Raw genomic sequence first — 20,296 nt, 5'->3', positions numbered from 1 at the left:
ATTATGAAAAAGAAAAATCTTGACCCTAATGCTCTCACTAACTACAGGCCGATCTCTAAACTCCCTTTTATTTCCAAAATATTGGAAAAGGTAGTTCTAAAACAACTTCAGGCCTTTTTAGATGCAAATGGTATTAATGAAAAGTTTCAGTCTGGTTTTAAACCTCGCCACAGCACAGAGACAGCCTTACTTAGAGTTTTTAATGATCTTCTTTTAACTGTTGATTCTGGATATTCTGTTGTCTTAGTTTTACTTGACTTGTCTGCTGCTTTTGACACGGTTAATCACAACATTCTTCTATCAAGATTGGAACATGTTGTTGGTCTCAAAGGTACGGTTTTATCTTGGTTTAAATCCTATCTCTCAGAGAGGTCGTTCTCTGTTGCTATGGGGCAACACTCCTCGGCTTCTGCCCCTATTTATTGTGGTGTGCCTCAAGGGTCCGTGCTCGGTCCTGCTCTTTTCTCTTTGTACATGTTGCCGTTGGGATTAATTTTTAGAAAACACAACATCTCCTTTCACTGTTATGCCGATGATATCCAGATTTATTTACCTTTGAAATCCGATGTGACTGCTTCTTTGCAACCTCTGTTCAACTGTTTGCATGAAGTTAAAATTTGGTTATCACATAATTTTCTTACATTGAACGAGAATAAGACCGAAATCATAGTCTTTGGTAGTCACACTCCGCTAGACCAGTTAGCTGACGCCCTAGGCCCTCTCGCTAGCCATCTTTCGTCCACTGTAAGAAACCTCGGAGTGTTCCTGGATGGCTCTTTTAAACTCGAGAAACAGGTGTCCACTGTGGTAAAAAACAGCTTTTACCAGTTGCGTCAGATTTCCAAAGCAAAGCCGTTTCTTCCTTTAAAAGATCTTGAAAAGCTTATCCACGCATTTATTACATCCAGATTGGACTACTGTAACTCCCTCTACTCGGGCCTCCAACACTCCTCTCTTTGCCGGCTCCAGTTAATTCAAAATGCAGCGGCGCGTCTTTTAACAGGTACGAGAATTCATGAACACATAACTCCAATTTTAGCCAAATTACATTGGCTCCCTGTTAAATATCGTATAGATTTTAAAATTCTTTTGTTCACTTTTAATATTTTGAATAATTTAGCGCCCAGTTATCTTTCTGATTTACTCCATTCATACAATCCCAACAGGGCACTTAGATCATCCAACCATAGGCTCCTAGCACAACCTAGGACTCGAATGAAGTCGAGAGGCGACCGGGCCTTTGCATCCGTGGCACCCAGACTCTGGAATAACCTCCCCATTCATATTCGCACTGCCGAGTCTATCCAGTCTTTTAAATTACGTCTTAAAACTTATTTTTTTACTTTGGCTTTTGATTCTGTCTAGTTGGCTGTTTTAGCTTGTTGCGTTGTTACCTATTGTTTGTTGTCCTCTTCTATTGTTTGTTTTAACTGTCTCATGTTTTTATTGACTGTGAAGCACTATGGTCAACACTGTTGTTTTTAATATGTGCTATATAAATAAATTTTGATTTAATTTGATTTGATTTTTCCACCAATAGGAAACGATGGGGGGTTTTGCTCACAGGCGGAGAGTACTTTTTAGCGCTTTCCTTATAAAACGCTGTTTTTACCGTTTCTTCCCGCTGTAATTGTGTCCTATCAACACAATTTAAAAACTGGTATAAAGTCCACACATTTTCTGTCAATTGTTTCGTCTGTCCTGCTCACATCTCCATTGGTTGTGCACGTTGTCATTAACGTGGCTTCACTCCACATCAGCCACGCCGCTTTGCTAGCTAAAACACCGGTGTTGGCACACAAGGACGCTGTCGTAGCCTGTCGACGTTGATTAGCTGCGTACACGAACGTGAATCGCATTATTGGCTGGACTATGGGATAAGGTGGCATCATTCTAATCCCATACTGGAGCAGCCAGTCACTTACTGACTCCCACTGCAAAAACAGAATTGTTAAAGTATTAATTTTAATTACAATTCAGGTTAGATTTTTTTTCTGTGCGAACCGCAGATTTTCTGTGCGCAGAGACCGTGCCAGCAGTGCGCAATTGCGCACACGCGCAGCTTAGAGGGAACATTGGTTGGAACCCTGGCAGAGTAGGTGCTAAAAAAGTACCTGGTACCAGGTACTATGACCTGATGGAAACTCTGAAAGTGTGGCAAGGCGTGGTGAGCCTGCTGAGTAGGTACTAATAGAAAAGGGACTTAATTCTCCCACAGTTTTCCAAGCCCTCGTCAATAACGTTTTAAAAGCCTGTTTGAACCAGTTCGTTTTTGTGTATCCAAATGACATATTGATCTTAGGAGTCCTAGAACGAGCAGAAGATCACAATCCGCAGAGTGCTACAGTGGCTTCTGGAGATCCGACTATACTTTAAAGCCGAAAAATTTGAATGTACTTGGTTACACCAACTTCTACCAACACTTCATTCTCAACCACAGTTAGGAGCAGCACCACTTTACTCGCCTTACCTATGTCACACAGTGGAAATTTGTATTTATCTTGTATATTTTTTTAATACTGATTTTTAGTGTTTATTTATGAGTGTTGTTTTATTTGCATGGTTTTATTCTGTTTCTATTGCATGGGTTTTAGTTTTTTATGTGACATAGGTTTTAATCCACTGTGGACTGGCTACACATGGGACAAATTAGCTGATAGGGACCACCTGCTGAGGCATGGGTGTGTCCAGAGGTGGCCTATCAGCTGTGTAAAGACCTTTTAAAGCAGGCTAGCTGAGCACTGAAGGAGAGAGGCTGGAAGGTTGATGCTAGATGTCCTGCGTGACACGGCGACCCAGTCATGACCTCATGGAAAGGCAACAGTAGGAGACAACGTGTGTGATTGGCAGCAGGGCAGAGGTTTACCTCTACTGTTGTTTACTGGGTGCAGCTGGGTTGGGAGAGGGTCGCCATGGCCATGAGCCAGGGCCGCTTCTGGGACCCTTGTTCTGGCCCCTATTTGTTATTTTACAGGACACCGACGCAAGGGGAGCTGTGGCGGTGGTCGCATGATGGATTCGGGTGCAGAACGCAAGCTGGGCTGGGATGTGATGGGCCAGTGGAAGGACAAGAAGATGGGAGGCTCTTCCTTGTCTGCCAAAGACGAGGCTGGCGTGGACTCTGCTCTACAGAAGGAATTCCTGGCCTGCTGATGGACCCATAATGAACATGTGGCATAATTATAGCAGGGGTTTTTAGTGAATGTAGAAAATGGTAGTCTTACAGGTTTTAGAATTGTTTTATTTAGTTTTAGAAGATTGACAACATTTTATTACGTACATTTTAAGGGTGTTTTTATTTGTGCTCCCTGGCCTAGTAATAAACTGTTTCTGATCAGACCTGCTTCATCTCTGTGCCCGTGGTATCTGACCCGCTTGCTCCCCCTTGTATTTTAAAGAATCTTTCTTTTTAGCAGGACATTCTGGCGCGACTGCTTTAATGTCTGTGTGTTACACCTACACAAAAGTTCCTTTTATCTGGTCCACAGAAGCCAATGCCAAGTTGAAGCAGGTGAAACAACTATTCACTGTTGCACCCATTTTGGTTCATCCTGACCAGAGATGGGCAGTAACGCGTTAACGTGTTACTGTAATCCAATTACTTTTTCAAGTAACGAGTAAAGTAAGGGATTACTATTGCAAAAACGGTAATTAGATTACCGTTACTTTCCCATAGGAACGCTGCGTTACTACGTTACTAAAACTGGGATTTTTTGCCAGAATGTCTCATGACAGTGACGTAAGCGAGTGCGACGTTCGTGACAACAGCTGTGTGCAGATCAACAATGGATCACATATAGAGTGCGGAGAGAGTATGAGCGTGCAGCGTTTAAAGCGTGGAAGTACTGACCTTACTTTAAGTTTGATTCCATAAAAAGTGACAAAAACATTAGCGTCCGTTGTGCGTGGGAAGAAAACTGCTTTTTACAGTGAAAAAACCCCTAAACTTCCAAGCAAGCACCGAGTGCGCAACGATGTAATGGGAAATTCACAGAGAAACTCGTGGATTCTTCCACTGACCGCTGCGGCACACCTGCACCAGGGTAAACCTCCGCCTACCCTACTCCTGCTTTACAGGTGAAAATAGAGCAAAAGGACCGCTAGTCTTTGATGTTATTTATTTTCTGCTGTGTTTTACTTGCATCTATTTGAAAGACTGAGTGTAAACACACACAAAAAAAATTATGTGCTGGAATGTGCAGAAAATAGGTTTAAATATTAAACAAATTTCTTCCAGTCAGAGAATGTTGCATATAATTAAATTTTTGGTTGATGCATAAAGTTAAAAGATTAAAACTAATAAAACAAGTTTTAAAAGAGACTTTTCCGTTTGATTACATTTTGTATGATGGATTATGTAGAAAAAGTAGAATTGGGCTGAAAGATCTATCGCTTTATCACCACTTCAGGTTGTAAATCGTGTTTTTAAAAAGTAACTAAGTAACTAAGTAATTAATTACTTTTGAAAATAAGTAATCAGTAAAGTAACGGGATTACTTTTTGGGGGAAGTAATCAGTAATTAGTCACTGATTACCTTTTTCAAGTAACTTGACCAACACTGATCCTGACACAAAGAAATAGTTTACTGTCTAGGTAGACACACTGATTCTGGGATGGGGGCAGTTCTCATCCAGTGTTCTGGCCTGCATGGTAAGCTGCAGCCTTGTGGCTCCCCCCCCCCCCCCCCCCCACTGCTTAACTCATTTTGAAGACAATTACGATGTGCAAGACCACAAATTACTGGCAGTAAAGCTAGCCTTGGAGGACTGGCAGCCAGATAACCATTTATAATCTTGACAGATCATTATAATCTGATTTACTTAAGAATCGCTAAAAGACTCAATGTTCAGCATGCTCAATGGTCTTTGTTTTTCGGTTGTTTCAGCTTTTCTATATCCTATCTCCCAGGTTCCAGAAACATAAAATGCTGCCAGTCCCTGCCAGTTCTCCAGCAATGCTGAACAATGGGAACCAGGAAACATCTTACCACCCTAATGCAAAATGGGCTCCTTGACCTGGGACCTAGAATAAACCATCCACCAAGCCCTTCGAGACGACCCGGAGCTCGGTGGGCCAATACCAGGTACTGAGACAGAGTCTGAGTCTGTCATTAGCATTCAGCTGTTAAACTCAAATTGCCCCATCTATGCACATCCACCCTACATTCCATGTTTCCCAGGTTCCCATGTTTCAAATCAGCAACAGTAATAAATATAGATTCTTATAGGCAATTTTATTCCTTGATTTTTCTTCTTTTGTTTGTTGATTTTTTTTTTTTAAATTTTACAAACATTCTGTTGTGTTATAAGCATTCACATATAAATCAGGACTCCTATTTGTACTTGTGGACTTTAAACTAGAGGCAGATGCGGGACTTCCATCTGCCTCATCAGGGACTCATTCTGGACTATAAAGTAGATTAAGCCTACATTTGAATTCTGTTTTTGTATTTATTCTTTACTTTCTCTCAGACCATTAAACACCATCAGGGCTACAGCTGAAATAACAAAAACTCCAACTGTCTGATGTAAATTTGAACATCCATTTAATGGGATACTCAATTATAATGATGTAATGATAAAACAATATTAATAAGTCTGTTAACTATTGGCATTTTTACTGGCCTACACTGTCCATACGTATTCACTGTTGGACGCTTTTGAAGTTGCAGGACTTGTGAAACTTGCCATATTTCAGCATGGTGTGCAGCTTATAGAAGCCAAAGATTTCAGCCAATTCAGCTCCAATCAGATGACTAAAGATAATAAAATACACCATTTTATGCTTCAAGGTCATAGGTCAAAGGTCAGACATTAGCGTGTTGTTATGAAAGCAGGCTGACATCCTTACGTTGTTATAAAAACATCATAAATCATCAAATAGGTAGTATAGCCCTTGCCCTTTGGGGAGAATTGTGCTCCACTGTTTATTCTTTACTTTCAGCCTATTAAACATCATTTGGGCTACACACATCCAATAACCATTGTCTATTAAGCACATTCACAGACTGCTTTGTAATCCTACACATACAGTAAAGTTCAGTTCCTATTTCCTCCATTTCCACCTTTCAGTAAACACCAGATCAAGGTCAGAAACTCAAAGAGCAAGAAGCTTAAAATAATTCAATGTGACAGGTTTCTTAAGAAATTTTCAATCATATAATCTGAAACTGAAAAAAAGATCAAATATGAGTATCAGTGAAAAAAAATAGTTTCCTTAAAAATGTAATCAAAACTATACTCATGATGAGGGAGTTCAACGTTCACTTTCTACTTTTTGTTTTTCAGTTTCAGCTCTGATTTGGCTCCATGGATCAGAATCTGTTATTTATTGGGCATCTGAAGTGATTTTAAACTTCAGAGCTGAATATGTTGCAAAATTCTCCATCTGACCAACTCAGTTAGCTGCAGACTACAACTGATAGACGACTACTATTCTACTTAATATTCTTTTTGCTCATTTATTAGAGATTATAAAGTCTTAAACGGTCAGTAAACACAGAAATTTCCTGATTAAATTGAGATTTTTCCTTTTTTCAGTTTTTGCATGTTAACCTACATTTAACCAAAAATAAATAAATCCTGATGAATTTCTGCTTTAAATACACATATCTCAGTAACTTGCAAACAAACACAGGGCAGGCCGTAAAGACGAGTGTGTAAAGTCTTATTTCTTAGTTTTATTTCTTTTGCTTGTTTCTTTATTGTTTTCATGTGTCCGTCTCAGGCAGGGACACATGAGAGCTTTTTGTTTCTTCTTCTCTTCTTATGTCCTGCAGGCTGTTACATGATGTCTTGCTGGTGCTGCGTGGACTCGCTGACAACCTGAAGGAGAAAAACATGAGACAGAAACATAAAAGCCTTATCAGATGACTTCTCTGTCTGGATGAATGTAAGATATCTGGAAATGAGTGAACACTGTCCCAAATCCATACAAACTACAACAGTCGAGACAGAAAGATTACAGTCAGAGAGCCCAGGTGAACACAGAACAGATTAAGAAACACCAGCAGTCACTTCAGCAGTTAATTACTTACATTAAAGCAATCTTTATTTGTATGTAAAGTTTCTAAAATATTAGGTGTAAATAAGGTAATGGACTGTTTTCTGTCTAAATATGGGACAATTGCATTTGCTGATGTGGCAAGAGTGTTTTCTGCAGCTCTGCTTCAGAGGAGTGGTGTGGCAGTGGGCAGTGCCAAAAGGCTGGCAGAGTAGCTGGGACTGATTGGTATGATCAGTCCTGGTATTTCAGTTGCCAACCTGTAACGTAGAGGGGAAGGCTGTGCCAGAAACAAGTCGGCTGAAAAGCTGCACAGAGCAATTTGGAAAAGTTGCAACTAATACTTACCCAGCTCTTTAACAGTGTGTTTGTGTTGGTCCGTCGTGTCACAGTGCTGTCGAAACCCAGATGCGCTAGGACAGATGTGCAACTAGTACAGCCAGTGGAAGTGCTGACAGCAATGCTGGCAGAGATGGCCATCGTGCACCAAGAACAGGCGACTGTGCATCAAGATCAGCTCCAGTGGCTACAGAATTAGGCCGAGCGCCAGATGAGAGTGCACCTAGTCTCGGTCTGGCATCCCCCTGGCTCCTCTGTTGTCCCACACAGTCATGTCAAGCAAACCGTGACATGGCTGTATGACTGGCCAAAAACCACCCGGCAGTGCAGCCAGCAAACCTGCTGGATCAACCACAGCCAGTTGTGGAGAATTGGCCGGTCCCAGCCCCAAGGAGGAGGTTCCCCAGCTCCACTATAACTTTGCTGGTTATGGAGCAGCCACCACAACAGCCAGTCTCGCTGTCTCCCCACAGGTTCCAGCAACTAAGCTGCCCCCAACTCACAGGGAGCCGTGCAAATGCTGAGGCAGGTATGTTGGAGGTGTGGGCGGCCAGGACACTGACATTAGGAGTGCCCACTGACGGATGTGGGGTAGCTGTTCCGTGTTGCTGGCCCTCCAACACCTACCCCAGGTCCAAGAGGGACATGCACTGTCAAGGTGCCAGTGGATATACGCCAGGCTCTGGTGGACTCGGGCTGCAGGGTGAGTCTGGGCTGCATGCAGACCCTGGTCCTCCAAACCCTGGTACGGCACGGGGCGTTGGTGGAGGTTAGATGTGTGCATGAGGACATACACAAATATCCCATAGTGCCGCTCCAAATTAAATACAAGGGCAAAACACATGGTGTAAAGGCTGCAGTTAGCTTGCACCTGAGGCATCCCTTAATTCTGGGTACAGATGTGCTGGTGTTCAATAACCTGTTGGGGCAATGTGTGGGGATACAATCACGAGCTTTAGCAAGGGGGATGTTTGTGCTGTGCTTAGCGGAGACCTTTAGTTTATTCAACTCTGACTCTAGGGAGGAGGAGGAGGCCATCTAATGAGGCCCTGCTGCCTCCAGCGATTCACTCCACAGGATATTTCCCACTAGAGGAATCTCATGACTAAACTCTATGCAACCTCAGCTTCTGATCAAGTGATAAAAATTGATGGTCACACGTTTGCCCTGACACAGCACTGACCTACCTGTAATTTGTATTGATTAAAGATAGGCTTCATAGAGCGAGTCATAACACTGGCACCTCCAGGCCCTGTTTCAGATCATCTCCCGAGTCGGCATCCCCAAAGAGATACTGACCGGCTTCATGACCGGCTTTGTGGAGCTGACCAGCCATGTAACTAATCTCACTCAAAAGTGTGCCCCAGATCTGGTCCAGTGGACAGAGCAGTGCCAGGCAGCATTTGTGCAGTTGAATAAAGCTCTACCGGTCTTTGATAAGATAAAATGTGATTTATAGAACTTAAATAAATTTTTCATGAATTTCTTGAATAAGGTGCTGGAGTGGATCACATCAAAAGAAAAGCAAACAAACAAAAGAAAAAATCCTTATGAAGGGAACTTAAAAACTTACAAGGCTAATGAATGCAGTTTTATATCTTAGCAGTTTTACCTCTCCATCGCGAGTCTCGATGGTCTTGATGAGGACAGTCTTCTTTGAATGCATCTCAGAGGAGCGCTGCTGCTCAGGGCTGGTCTCTGATTAACAAAGGTCGGAATACATTTAATTTTTATTTAATATGTAAAATGTGTTATGTTATTTTGAAAAATCAATGAAAACTTTATGTGGATGCCTCTTGGACCTATGAAATACAAATTAAATACAACCCCATAACACTGGGGTTGTATTTAATTTGTAGGTTAATTGATTTAGAAATCAATTCATTAATTAACACCCATTTTCTTAATTAAGTAAAATTTTAATCTTACATAGTTTTAATGTGGTAAAAAAGTAAAATATTATTGAAATGTATAACAAACAGTAAAGGAGGCTCCATCTGAACAGACTGTGGAATCAAACAGAATAAGGCCTGTGTCCTGGTTAAAGGAAGCCTAGCCCCTGGTGGTATGTTTAGGTAACTGCAGCTGTGTGTGCACCTCGGAAACTCAGCGTGGAGTAGGTTTGCACAGGCAAGGCAATCCTGCAACGGGAGAAGGGAAAGTGTAGAAAATATCATTTTAAATGTTATTTTATGTGTATCTGGATAAAATATTGACATTCTGAGGCAGTTTTCTTTTCCAAAGCTTTATTGTAAAGGCAGCACACTAAAACAAAAGAATTTTGGCCTGGTTGGATAGTTTGATAAATTACCTGCTCTCCTCTCCTTCCAGCAGCTTCCTGTAGGTGGCGATCTCCACATCCAGCGCCATCTTGACATTGAGTAGGTCCTGGTACTCACGGAGGTGGCGCGCCATCTCGTCCTTCATGTTGGCGATCTCCGCCTCCAGGCGGGCAATGCTATCCTGGTAGTTGCCGGCCTCTCGTCCATGACGGTCCTCCATGTCCCGCATCTGCCTCATCAGAGACTCATTCTGGATTAATCAGAGAGGAGAGTCTGAAATCAAACCGAGCTCAGAGAAGATTACGTTTAAATAAAAACCGAAGAAGGTTTATGAGACCTACGGTGCCTTTGAGGGAGTCGATCTCACAGGTGTAGGCCTGGATCTGGTGTCTGAACTCCATGGTCTCCTGACGGGCCTGCTTCAGAGCCTCGTTGTTCTTACTTACCGCCTGGTTCAGATCAGACACCTGCAGGGTCAAAGGTTAAATAGATTTCACAATTTATTTTAAATCCCCAACTCTTGGATGTCAGAATCGATCTCTAAGTGTCGTTAATACAGACAACATCCCTCTGACCTTGGACTTGTACCACTCCTCAGCCTCTGCGATGTTCTTGGCAGCAATGCCCTCATACTGAGCCCTGATGTCTCGTAGTGCTGCCGTCAGGTCCGGCTTGGACATGTCCATCTGGATCTGGACTTGAGTCTCCTGCATCTGGGCCTGCAGCTCACGGATCTCCTGTGGGAGGAGGAGAAACGTAAGGTTGACTGGCCTGTTATATTTGAATTTGAATTTGATATACCTTTATTAGTCCCACAAGGGGAAATTTCATAAGGCTGCCGACCTATTGCACGCAATGGCGGTGCCAACTTACCCTCCGACCTTACATACATTACACAAAACATCACATGGGGAAGACAGGTCAGAGAGGTATAACAATGGAAAATGCACCACATGAGGAAAGATAAGGAGAGAAAAATAACTCCCCCCAGACTGAGCTCCAACAGGGAGATCAGTTTGAGAACAGAAAAAAACACCTCTGCACATAGCACATGAAAAAACTCAAATACACCAAAGAAACACATGACAAGCAACAGGGGTGGGTAAAGGGTGAGAGACAGCCGATTTAGACAGTGCATCCGGGCCTGCAGCCTGTGCGCTGGTCTCCTTGATCCACCGACAGCATCGGAAGGGAATAAGCGTCGAAGGCATTTGGAAAGGGAGTGGGGATGAGTGTGTGCATATCAGTGTATATGTATGTGTGTGCGTGTCCAGAGTTCAGCTGAGACAGTGTCCTTCGCCCTGCTAGGTTAAGTAAACAGTCTTCCAGCCAACCCAGGTGGCCTTGCATGGAATGGGAAGGAACAGACTCAACACCGTCGTTATCAGGGTGTTTTTGTTTGGCTCCAGCCTTGAGACCGCAGCTGGCGCCAAAGGGGTATCCGCATAAGTGATGGTGGTTTTTACTTTAGTGCGAACAGCTCATATGAATTTCAAAGCAGTTCTACAGTCCAACATTGGTCTCTCAATCTCCCGTTGGAGAGCCGCGAGCTTCGCCATGATGTTATCAAACTTGCGCTCTGTGATATTGTCATTCTTGTGCTCAAAGAGCCGATTCTGAGAACTCACGGCAGTGTGCCTCCCCGAGATGTCATCCAATTTGCGCACAGAGATGTTATTTCGAGCTAGCCCTTCCGAGATGTAATCCAGTCTGCAGTCAGAGATCTTATTCTGAGTGTTCACAGCAGCCGTAGTCTCTCCAAGATCTTATCCGTGCTGACTCAATGAGCCCATTTTTAGAAACTCACGCCTCTTCCCATCGGCTCTCTGTGTGAGCTCTATGACAAATTAGTCATCTGTGCTAGATGTACCAGTGCCCTGGCCCTATGACAGCTGGGATAGGCCTTAAACATCACCAGTTTAATTGAGGAAAATGAATGGATGGCTATCCAATTATAGAGCATAACAAACCTTACGTAGTTTTAAACATCACTATCTCTCCTTGTTGTTTAGGACACAAACCCAGTCTGGCTTAATACAGAAAAAAGCCATTGAAGTCTAACTGTAGTAACCATGATTAAATTACATTCAACCAAAATCAGCAACTTTACCAAACATTAGTGAAAGTCTCTGGTCTGGAGGGCCAGAACTTTATACACCCACCATCAACCCCAAATTCCTTCTGCAGTTCATAAATATGATTAATGAGGACCTGATGTGTGACAGTAAGCCTTGGCAGTGAACGACCAGAAAAGTTGGCATCTCCCAGAAGCTAAAATGATAAATGAAGCTATAGAATGTGCAGATGGTGAACTATTAGCAATGCTATAAAATAAATTAAATAAAATACCAATAAAAAACAAAACAAACAAAACACAAGGAACAAACATCTGAGTAAGTGAGCACAGAGCTTCATACCTGCTAATTATTACAACATGAAGAAGAAAAACAACAGAAACAAGACTAATAATAATGAAGATAAAAAGAATAAAAGAACAACAATAATAACTAGAACAAGAATGAGAGGAAGAAAAATAATTACCACAAGAAAACCAGGAAGAACAAGGAAAAGAACAGTAATAAAAACAAGTGGTACAAGGAGATAATAAGAGTATGAAATTAAAGAATCCAAGTTAAAGACGCTTTAAGATGTTATCAGGATTTTCTTCCTCTTTCTTTATACAGTGTTGCAAATTAATTTGCAGATGTGAAGTAAAACAAGATTCACCGTCATCAGACCTTCTGAGGTTTTATTCCTCCTTTTGTCTAAAAAGTGACTTAATTTTAGTCCAAACTGTTTCTAATACTTTAATCCACTCTGAGTAACCCTAGGCCATGTCGAGCACACTACTTTGGCATCATGTAGTAATTGCTCCAGGCTGGAGACAGAACGAAGCCCATGCTGATCAGAGACGAGGATTTGTCCGCCGGTTGGTACACAGAGTAATTTTAGCCTTACATCTGCTGTGGGAGATTTCAGAGCTCTACTGCCACGCTGCCCAGGCCTGCTGCCAACAATGCAATTCTGTGCGTGTTTGAAAGTGAAAACTCCCCAAACCCTCTCGTTTGTCATCTCGCACACACAGAGACAGATGTTCTAACAGATGCTAAGACAGACCGAGAGCATTGTCACACAGCTCAACACACATTCTTAATCCTGTGAAGCTTGTTTGTGCCTCACTGACAGATTTATTTTAAAGCAACAATTTGTGACACCTTTCCTCCCTAAAGTCCTCTATAATCTACTTATTACTAAATGTGCGGAAGTGCTTCAGGAAGGTGAACGCACGCAAAGCTACTGGTCCGGACGGGATTCCCGGCCGCGTCCTCAGGTCATGCGCGGCTCAGCTGGCTGGAGTGTTCACACACATCTTCAACCTTTCCCTCTCTCTGTCTGTAGTCCCAGCCTGCTTCAAAATGGCCACCATCGTCCCTGTACCCAAATCCTCCACCATCTCCTCATTGAACGACTGGCGACCTGTAGCCCTGACCCCCATCGTAAGCAAATGCTTCGAGAAGCTGGTCAGGGACTTCATCTGCTCTGCACTACCCGACTCACTGGACCCTCTACAGTTTGCATACCGCCACAACAGGTCCACTGATGATGCCATAGCCCTGACACTACACACTGCCCTGTCACACCTGGAGAAGAGAGACACGTATGTGAGGATGCTGTTTGTAGATTACAGCTCAGCATTCAATACCATCGTTCCCTCGAAGCTGGACAGGAAACTGCAGGATCTAGGACTGAGCAGCTCCCTCTGCAGCTGGATCCTTAGCTTCCTGTCTGACAGACGCCAGGTGGTCAGACTGGGCAGCATCACCTCATCCCCCATCACACTGAACACTGGTGCTCCACAGGGGTGTGTACTGAGCCCTCTCCTGTACTCACTCTACACCTACGACTGCACAGCCACTAACAGCTCCAACATCATTGTGAAGTTTGCGGACGACACTACAGTGGTGGGTCTTATCACCAATGGTGATGAGACGGCTTACAGGGAGGAGGTCAGCGCCCTGACCCACTGGTGTCAAGACAACCATCTCACCCTCAACGTCGCAAAGACAAAGGAGTTGATAGTGGACTTCCGGAGGTGCAGAGAAGTACACACCCCCATCACCATCAACGGCGCTGCTGTGGAGAGAGTGAGCAGCTTCCGGTTCCTTGGTGTACATCTGGCTGAGGATCTTACGTGGTCAGTACACACAAACAAAACAGTGAAGAAGGCGCAGCAGCGCCTCTTCTTTCTCAGGAGATTGAAAAGATTCGACATGAACCCCCGCATCCTCAGGACCTTCTATCGCTGTGCCATTGAGAGCATCCTCACTGGATGCATCACCACCTGGTATGGCAACAGCACCGCCTACAACTGCAAAGCTCTCCAGCGAGTAGTGCGGTGCTCTGAACGGATAATTGGAGGTGAGCTTCCCTCCCTCCAAGACATCTACAGGAAGCGCTGCCTGAGGAAAGCGGGGAGGATCATCAAGGACTCCAGTCACCCCAGCCATAAACTGTTCAGACTGCTTCCATCAGGAAGGAGGTTCTGCAGCATCCGGTCCCAAACCAGCAGACTGAGAGACAGCTTTTTCCATCAGGCCATCAGACTGCTGAACACGTCATAGACACCTCAGCTTCACTACTGGAACTTCAACATTATGCACTCCACACTGTATATAAATGCCACTTGTTTTGCACATATTCAACTCTGTATATTTTATATATTTTATTATTATTATTATTATTATTATTATTATTATTATTTTATTTTATTTTTTTTACTATTTAATTTGTAAAAATGTGTACACACACACACACACACACACACACACACACACACACACACACACACACACACACACGTAGGAAAATATTTAGTATACACATCCAGAAATGCATACACTATTATATATTGTACATATATTTATTAGTTTCAGGTTGGCCATTCTTGTATTTTGCTCGTTTGTGTTGTTGTGTTTGCACATCTCTGTTGCTTGTGGGGCTCGCACACAAGAATTTCACTCGCATGTGCTGTGCCAGTGTGCCTGCACATGTGATGTGACAATAAAAGTGATTTGATTTGATTTGATTTGAAATGAAGAACCTACGCTGATGGCAGCAGTGTAATAAAACACTTATGAATGCATTTTAAACCCTGATAAAGGAGCTGGGATCAGCGACTGGTAAAGATGGAAGAGGGTGAAGAACAAACCTCTTCATGGATCTTCTTCAAGAAAGCGATTTCCTCCTGCAGCGTCTCGATGCGTCTCTCCAGGTCCAGACGGGCCAGAGTGGCAGCGTCCACATCCTGCAACATTAAAAATGTTCATTTTATGTAAAAATTAGATAATCATGGAATAATTATCGACATATTTTCCATTGAATCAAAGTGTATAATGATTTTTAAAAATGCATATATTACAACCTTCCATTAAGTTTGCCACACCAGCAGGCTAATTATTGTGAAACATGGCAAACATATGGCCCATGGGCCAAAATGCAGACCAACTAATCCAGTCCACTTGATGGCTTTGAAAATGTTAGAAGTACAAAACTTTTAACAGTATTTTCCCTTTTAAAATGTTGTAACCCAGATTTATAGCCTTCTTACATCCATAGTCTGCCATAGTACACCAAAAAGTAACAGAAAAAACGAAGATAAATTTTATTTATCACATTCATATTATTATATTAATATTATTATCATAATTATATTATTTTGTTATGTTTATAGTTGTTTTTTTATGTTTTTGCTTCTATGATCTTCAGCATTCTTCTTCTATCTTCTAGTATCCTCCTCCTCCTGTGTGTCCTCCTTCACTACATCCATGACTCTTCGCTATGAACTTGTCTTTTCCTCCTGCCTGGCAGCTCTATCTTCAACATCCTTTGTCCAGTAACAAATATCCACTATCCCTCTTCTGCATGTCTGAACCATCTCAGCCTTTCCCCTCTAACACTGTATTTATTGGGGAAAGTACAGGAAATGAGAGTGGGACATACCGCTCTGAAAGCAGCCAGGTTGTTTTCTGCTTCTTCTTTTTGAAGAATCTCCTCCTGGAGTCTGCAGGACAGTGAGACACAAAGCATGGTTTCAGACAGAGAGCCATTAATTAATGAGCAGCTGGATTAATGATTGGTTTGAACACACTGTAGAAGCTGCTGTCCACACACCAGGGAGCTCTGCAGAAAGACGTTAAAGCTGAATTAGGCTAATAAGTTCAAAGATGCATAATTTCATAGCCTGTATATAAAAGATGGATGTTGCCAGTGTGCTCTCACCCATTGGTTAGTGACGCCTCAGGTTTAGCATTTTCATTTTGGTGTTTTTAAACCAGAAGTGACTGCACACAAGGTGGCCTGCCTGATTGCACATCCTTCTTTATCATCCTTTCTAACCTTAAATGGTCTGAAAAATGTAGAAAATAAACATTATATTATAATAAATAAGATTTGAAACTAACATCCAGAGGTGACGCCCCCTGCTGGCAATTAGAAACAATACAGGTTTAGCACAATTCCACATTGGCTTCAGACTTGGAAGTCCATTACTTTACAGTCTGAGCTTAAAAGGACACTTTTCCAAAATAAAAGATGAAAGTGCATACTTTAACTTGAACTTGTTCACTTTTTATACCCTGTAAAGGTCACTGATCGGTTAAAGACTCCCCTTGTGGAATAGATTTTCTAAAGCCTGAGGAGGTTAGGAGGCTTGTTTGATCTTTGACTCTTGAAATACAAAATGCTTATAGGTTATCATGGCAACTTTTTTTGTCCAGTAAAGTCAAAACACACACTGCCTACCACATTTAATTATTTAAGGTGTCAGAAGAGCGCCTTTAAGTCTCAACCACAAGGAAAGAAATGAACTTTTGCTTGTTAAAAACGTAAACTGCAGACAGAGAAAGGACAGATCCTTCAGATATGTGTGAGCTTGTTCCTCTCCTTTTATAGAAGAGAGCCATGTAAACACAGTGTGTGATTAGCACTAACTTTGGTCAGTCTCAAGTAGTAACACACACACTGACACACACATGCCTATTAATCACATCAAATCAGTCGCCAATGCTTTTTGGAGTCAGAGAAAAATGATGCTCAGCTCTGAGATTAACAGCAGTTTATGTCACATTTTGAATGGACTGATTGAAGAATTGTATGCTCAGGAGCACTTCATCATTATGTCAGGCCTAAAGTTAAATCATGGCACACAAGTATATTTATCGATGCAGACTGGTTTGAGCTTTGCAAAATGCCTCTATAATCATCGCCTATTCGCTTTGGAGTTTTCAGGGGATCACACTTCTCTCATTTCTCTGCTTTGATGTTTTCATCATCTCTGCAGGTGTAAAATGAATAGCAAGACTTGTCATGCTGTAAATAACAATGCAGTAATAATATTAATAATTAATATTATTAAATAAAGAGCTACGTGGAAAGAAAATTACAATTTCTATCATTTAACTCAAATTGAATTTGTCAGAAGCGTGGTAACAGAGCTTACAATATAAAATTATTTTATAATAAACATATATATTGATGAAGTTACATTTTATATTTTCATATAAACTTTATAATGCTGTATAAATTAAACAAAATATATAAAAATCAACTACAATGAGGCTAATTATAAGATATTAAAACTAACATAATTTCCCAGCTTTGTCTTTCATTAAATTAATAAATTAAATTTTCTTTTCCAGTTATTAAAAACACAGCTTTTTTATTCAAATAATGGAGTTGTATCTAATTTAACACCAGACAATAGTTAGTTGTTGGCACTATAAGCTAACTGTCCTAATACAGAAATTAAGGTACATATTTAAACTTATCTTATTAAACACACAGTAATTAATCCTGTTCATAAGTTCAATATTCGTTGATAAATTAGAAAATGTTTTTTTATATTCCATAAATATTCCAGTTAAATCTAATCATAATAAAGAAGAAAGTAATAAAGGATGCTTAATTTGGAAATTATTAATTACTACTGTAATTAGCCTACGAGTTCAATGGTATTCAAACAGACACATTAATCAACAGTTTAATTTTTTTTTTTATATTTTAGGAAGTTAATGTATTATATTAAATAAAAAACCAACCAAACCAAATCAACTATAATGGAGAAAAAAGTAACAAGAAGTTTAGCTCAGTAGGTAGAGTGGTGGCCCCATGATCGGACGGTCAGGGGTTTGAATCCACTGAACGGCTACCCTGAGGTACCCCTGAGCAAGGTGCCGTCCTTACACACTGCTCCCCGGTGCACCTGCTTAGTGACTGCCCACTGCTTCACTGAGCGAGTGGGTCAAATGCAGAGAGAGTAATTTCCCCACAGGGATCAATAAAGTATACATTTTTATTACTTTTATTATTATTATTACTAGCGGTTAAGCTCAATATTAAATTTCTTTAAGTCAATACTAATTTATTAACCTAGGTCATTATTTCTATATTAGTTTAAAAAAAATAAAGTAATTTATTATATTACAACAAATATTGAATCTAATCATAACAGAGAATTACTATCTACATAATATTTATATAGATAGTAATTATTGCTGTTTAGCCTAGTTAGCATAGCCAAGTAAAGTAGCAGTAACTACCAAATAACTTGCTTATGAAAATCACATGACTTAATGTTATTAAGCTATGCATTTAATTAGATAAAGATTGATTAATTATGTGGTCACTAATCTTGCTCATTAGTTCAAATGAGGGAAAAACTCATTTGGCAGCTAGTTCCTCGGTAGCTTGCACCCTACACCATTTAAGAGTCCATTGTAATAGTCAGATAGCTTTTTAGCTTTTGTGCCAAGGTTAGTAAAAATAACATTTCACTGATATTCCGATGTTTGGTATAACCCTTTATTATCAGAGATTTTTTACCACAGCATAAACATGTTGTTAGCAGGATTACATAGATTATTTATACTTTTTAGATGACCTAATAAAATACTTTGGTTTATTTTTGCTGATTGTAATATTTTAGCAGCATTATTATTGTTAAGCTTCAGTCAAATATATGTTTTACTTTGATTTATCTGATTATACGCCCCTCTACATTCTAACATCCTTATACCCAAAATACCCCCTGTAAGGCACTCATCCTCATGACTCACCTGTAATCTTCTTCCTGTGATGATGTATAAATGATCCTGTTATATTTTGATTTAAACAGCTTTGCATTTATACAAAATATGTTTAAAATATATTTAGAGTATTTAGGAAATATCTTGAAAATAGCAAACGTATAATCAAGTAATCTGTTGTAAAGAGCACAATCTGTGAAACCAATAAGATGCACAGAGGAACCAGGGTTTAAAAATACTTCCTGTAACTGCAACAAACAGCAGATCATCTCCCACACGGCTGGTTGAATCTAGCACACACAAGCCTATGTATCACCTCATTCCTCCATTCATTATTCCACTCCACACACTTCTTTTCATTTTGCGTCACAATTTTTCACTACTGCTTGTTGAGCAGTTGGCAAGTGTTCACAGAAAAGTGCAATAAAATACAAAAACCTGCAGAGTTTTTGTCACATTTTAGTTCCAGATACACCACACAGTGGGTAAATGCTCCAGGTTGTTGCTTAAATTATGGTAATATCAATATTTCTGTAACTGTTAAGTGTATGGGACAAGGAATATTGTGTACTTGTGTATATATATATATATAATATTGTGTTTTTAAGAAATATTTTCAGTTTACTTATTTTAAAATTATTTTTAAAATTGTTTATTTGTTTGAAGACTCACTATAAGTCTATAAAGATTTTTACTTTAAAATTAAGTAAAGCTCTTTTTTGTCATAATATATAAAGGTCATGTCAGAATAAACAAGAATAAACAAGCTAGTAAGACACATGACTCTTCTTGCTCCTCCCACCTGATTTTGAGTTTATCCAGGTCATCGAGCAGGTTGTCCCGCTCCACCTCTATGCGTGACCTCTGATTGGTCAGGATCTCCACCTGCCTCCTAAGCTCGCTCATCTCCTCCTCGTACAGGTCGGCAATGCGCGTGGGCTCACGGCCTCGCAGGCGCTCCACCTCCACCACTAGCGCCTGGTTCTGCTGCTCCAAGAAGCGGACCTTCTCAATGTAGCTGGCAAAACGATCATTCAGGTGCTGCAGCTCGGCCTTCTCATTGGTCCGTGTGGTGAGAAACTCCTGGTTGAGGGCGTCCGCCAGGCTAAAGTCCAGCGTCTCGCCCATGCCAGCATAAGAGCGCCCAACGGATGCCCGGGAGGTTGTCACCGGCCTGCCATAGTAGCTTGAGGAGACCCGGTAAGCTGGTGTGGCGCTGGTACGGGTCACCTCATAGACCCTGGAGGTGACATGACCCCCGCCACTGCCGCTGTGGCCCAGCAGGGATCGGTTGAGTGATGGTGAGGCGTAGGTGCCATGACCGAAGGTGCGGCGGTACGATGAGGCGGTCTGACCGGAGGAGCTGTAGGAGGCCATGTTGGAGGACACAGAGAGCCTGGCGAGAGCTGCAGCAGAGAGGAGCACTGAAGAAGAACCTGCAGCCCTCAACTATTTGTAGTTACCTCCTTCCTCAATTTTCCCCCCTCCTTCCTGGGAACTGCCCTCCCTCTGTCTCTGTCTTTCTCCTTTAGCCCTTCTTGTTACATTCTTTTTCTTTCTTCTCTCCTTTCCTGCCTTCATTTCTTCTC

The 20,296-nt window shown here is 41.4% G+C and overlaps 1 protein-coding gene across 1 annotated transcript; it reads right to left on the bottom strand.

Annotated features, from left to right (window-relative positions):
* Positions 1–6,783: 6,783 nt before the first annotated feature.
* Positions 6,784–20,084, bottom strand: desmb (desmin b). The gene is made up of 9 exons (XM_085348038.1): positions 19,510–20,084; positions 15,625–15,685; positions 14,834–14,929; positions 10,200–10,361; positions 9,966–10,091; positions 9,654–9,874; positions 9,440–9,483; positions 8,955–9,040; positions 6,784–6,825 (listed from the first exon to the last, which is right to left on the bottom strand). The coding sequence occupies exons 1-9, from the start codon at positions 20,082–20,084 to the stop codon at positions 6,784–6,786; spliced, it is 1,413 nt and encodes a 470-aa protein (XP_085204164.1).
* Between the last annotated feature and the right edge of the window lie 212 nt (positions 20,085–20,296).

This window comes from Diplotaxodon limnothrissa, linkage group LG23 (assembly GCF_057381915.1).
Source record: "Diplotaxodon limnothrissa isolate DT_005_m linkage group LG23, D_limnothrissa_male_GT1.1, whole genome shotgun sequence".
Lineage (NCBI taxonomy): Eukaryota > Metazoa > Chordata > Actinopteri > Cichliformes > Cichlidae > Diplotaxodon > Diplotaxodon limnothrissa.
The sequence above is the reverse complement of the archived record's forward strand: the minus strand, read 5'-3'. Positions and strand labels throughout refer to the sequence as shown.

Excerpts from the sequence above, each read along its gene's own strand:
- desmb (XM_085348038.1), bottom strand. The coding sequence starts at position 20,084 with ATGGCCTCCTACAGCTCCTCCGGTCAGACCGCCTCATCGTACCGCCGC. Across the intron at positions 15,686-19,509 it reads CTGGATAAACTCAAAATCAG|ACTCCAGGAGGAGATTCTTC; the intron begins GTGGGAGGAGCA and ends ACTGTCCTGCAG. Across the intron at positions 9,041-9,439 it reads CTCCACGCTGAGTTTCCGAG|AGACCAGCCCTGAGCAGCAG; the intron begins GTGCACACACAG and ends TTTGTTAATCAG.